Here is a 1,087-nt window from a genome sequence, read left to right on the forward strand (position 1 = left end):
CACTGATTATGCACTGATTATGCACTTGGCCAGCAGGTGGTGGTACTGAAGCTCTATGAAATTACCACTTTGCTGATGCAATTAATGCCCAATAAGGCATCATCACTTCTAAGTCACTAATGAACACAAAATGACTAGAGAAAAACAAACCAAGTATAAAGAAATAAGTGCAAATTGATTGTCATGTATTAAGCTAAAACAACAGAATTCAGAAAAAACAAAAACATTATTCTCAGAAATCTAATTTCCATTGCTTTGTTTGGTAAACAACTCCTCTTCGTCCACAGGAACAGGAACCAATGCCTGCTATATGGAGGAGATGAAAAATGTGAAACGTGTGGAGGGTGAGGATGGAAGGATGTGTATTAACACGGAGTGGGGAGGCTTTGGAGATGATGGTTCCCTTGAAGACATTTTGACAGAGTTCGACAAAGTAGTGGACAAGACTTCCATCAACCCTGGAGTCCACATGTAGGTTTTAGCTCCAACTCAAATACACATAAAAAAAATGTATAAAAGACAAACAAAATTATCCACCATTTTTTTAAACAATTGATAGATGAAGTTCTTTTTTTTGTATGTCTCTTTTCAACAAATTTATTTTAATGTTTCCATATTTCAAAGAATTTGAGCACCCGACAAAACATTTTTCAGCTTCAGTTTCCTTCTGACGCATATCTCATTCAACAACACACCTGCATGTTTAGTTGCAGTTGGGATGAGATCAAAGCTCAACACTTATTTAATAGGAAATCATCAACTGAAATGAGGTCACATCTTACTAAATTCCAAGGGCATCATGTTTTATAGGTTTGCTTGTATTTAAAAAAGTAAACCTGTTTGCGCATGCATAGCAGGAGGCACTTTTTTTGCATAAATATGCAGACAATGTTCTCATGACCAAAGAAATCAATGGTTCACAGTTTGTCTTCACCTTTAGATAAAGTAATACTTACATGTATCATAACCTGAATTTCAATTACATTTCAGTTACTTAGCTTTGGAGCCATGTAAAAGATGAAGTTCCCACGTTGACATTTGGCCACTGGAGGGCAACAGACTAAAGCAAAATATATTTTTATCTACT

General features: G+C 35.6%; 1 protein-coding gene across 1 annotated transcript in view; it reads left to right on the forward strand.

The window, feature by feature from the left end:
• The window catches only part of LOC107090296 (glucokinase-like), a 12,425-nt gene that overhangs the window by 8,708 nt on the left and 2,630 nt on the right, over positions 1–1,087 (forward strand). The window contains exon 3 of the mRNA XM_015383603.1: positions 288–471. Within this exon, the coding sequence (XP_015239089.1) occupies positions 288–471 (184 nt within the window). The remainder of the gene's footprint in view (positions 1–287; positions 472–1,087) is intronic.

Source organism: Cyprinodon variegatus, unplaced genomic scaffold, assembly GCF_000732505.1.
Source record: "Cyprinodon variegatus isolate N-32 unplaced genomic scaffold, C_variegatus-1.0 Scaffold288, whole genome shotgun sequence".
Classification (NCBI taxonomy): Eukaryota; Metazoa; Chordata; class Actinopteri; order Cyprinodontiformes; family Cyprinodontidae; genus Cyprinodon; species Cyprinodon variegatus.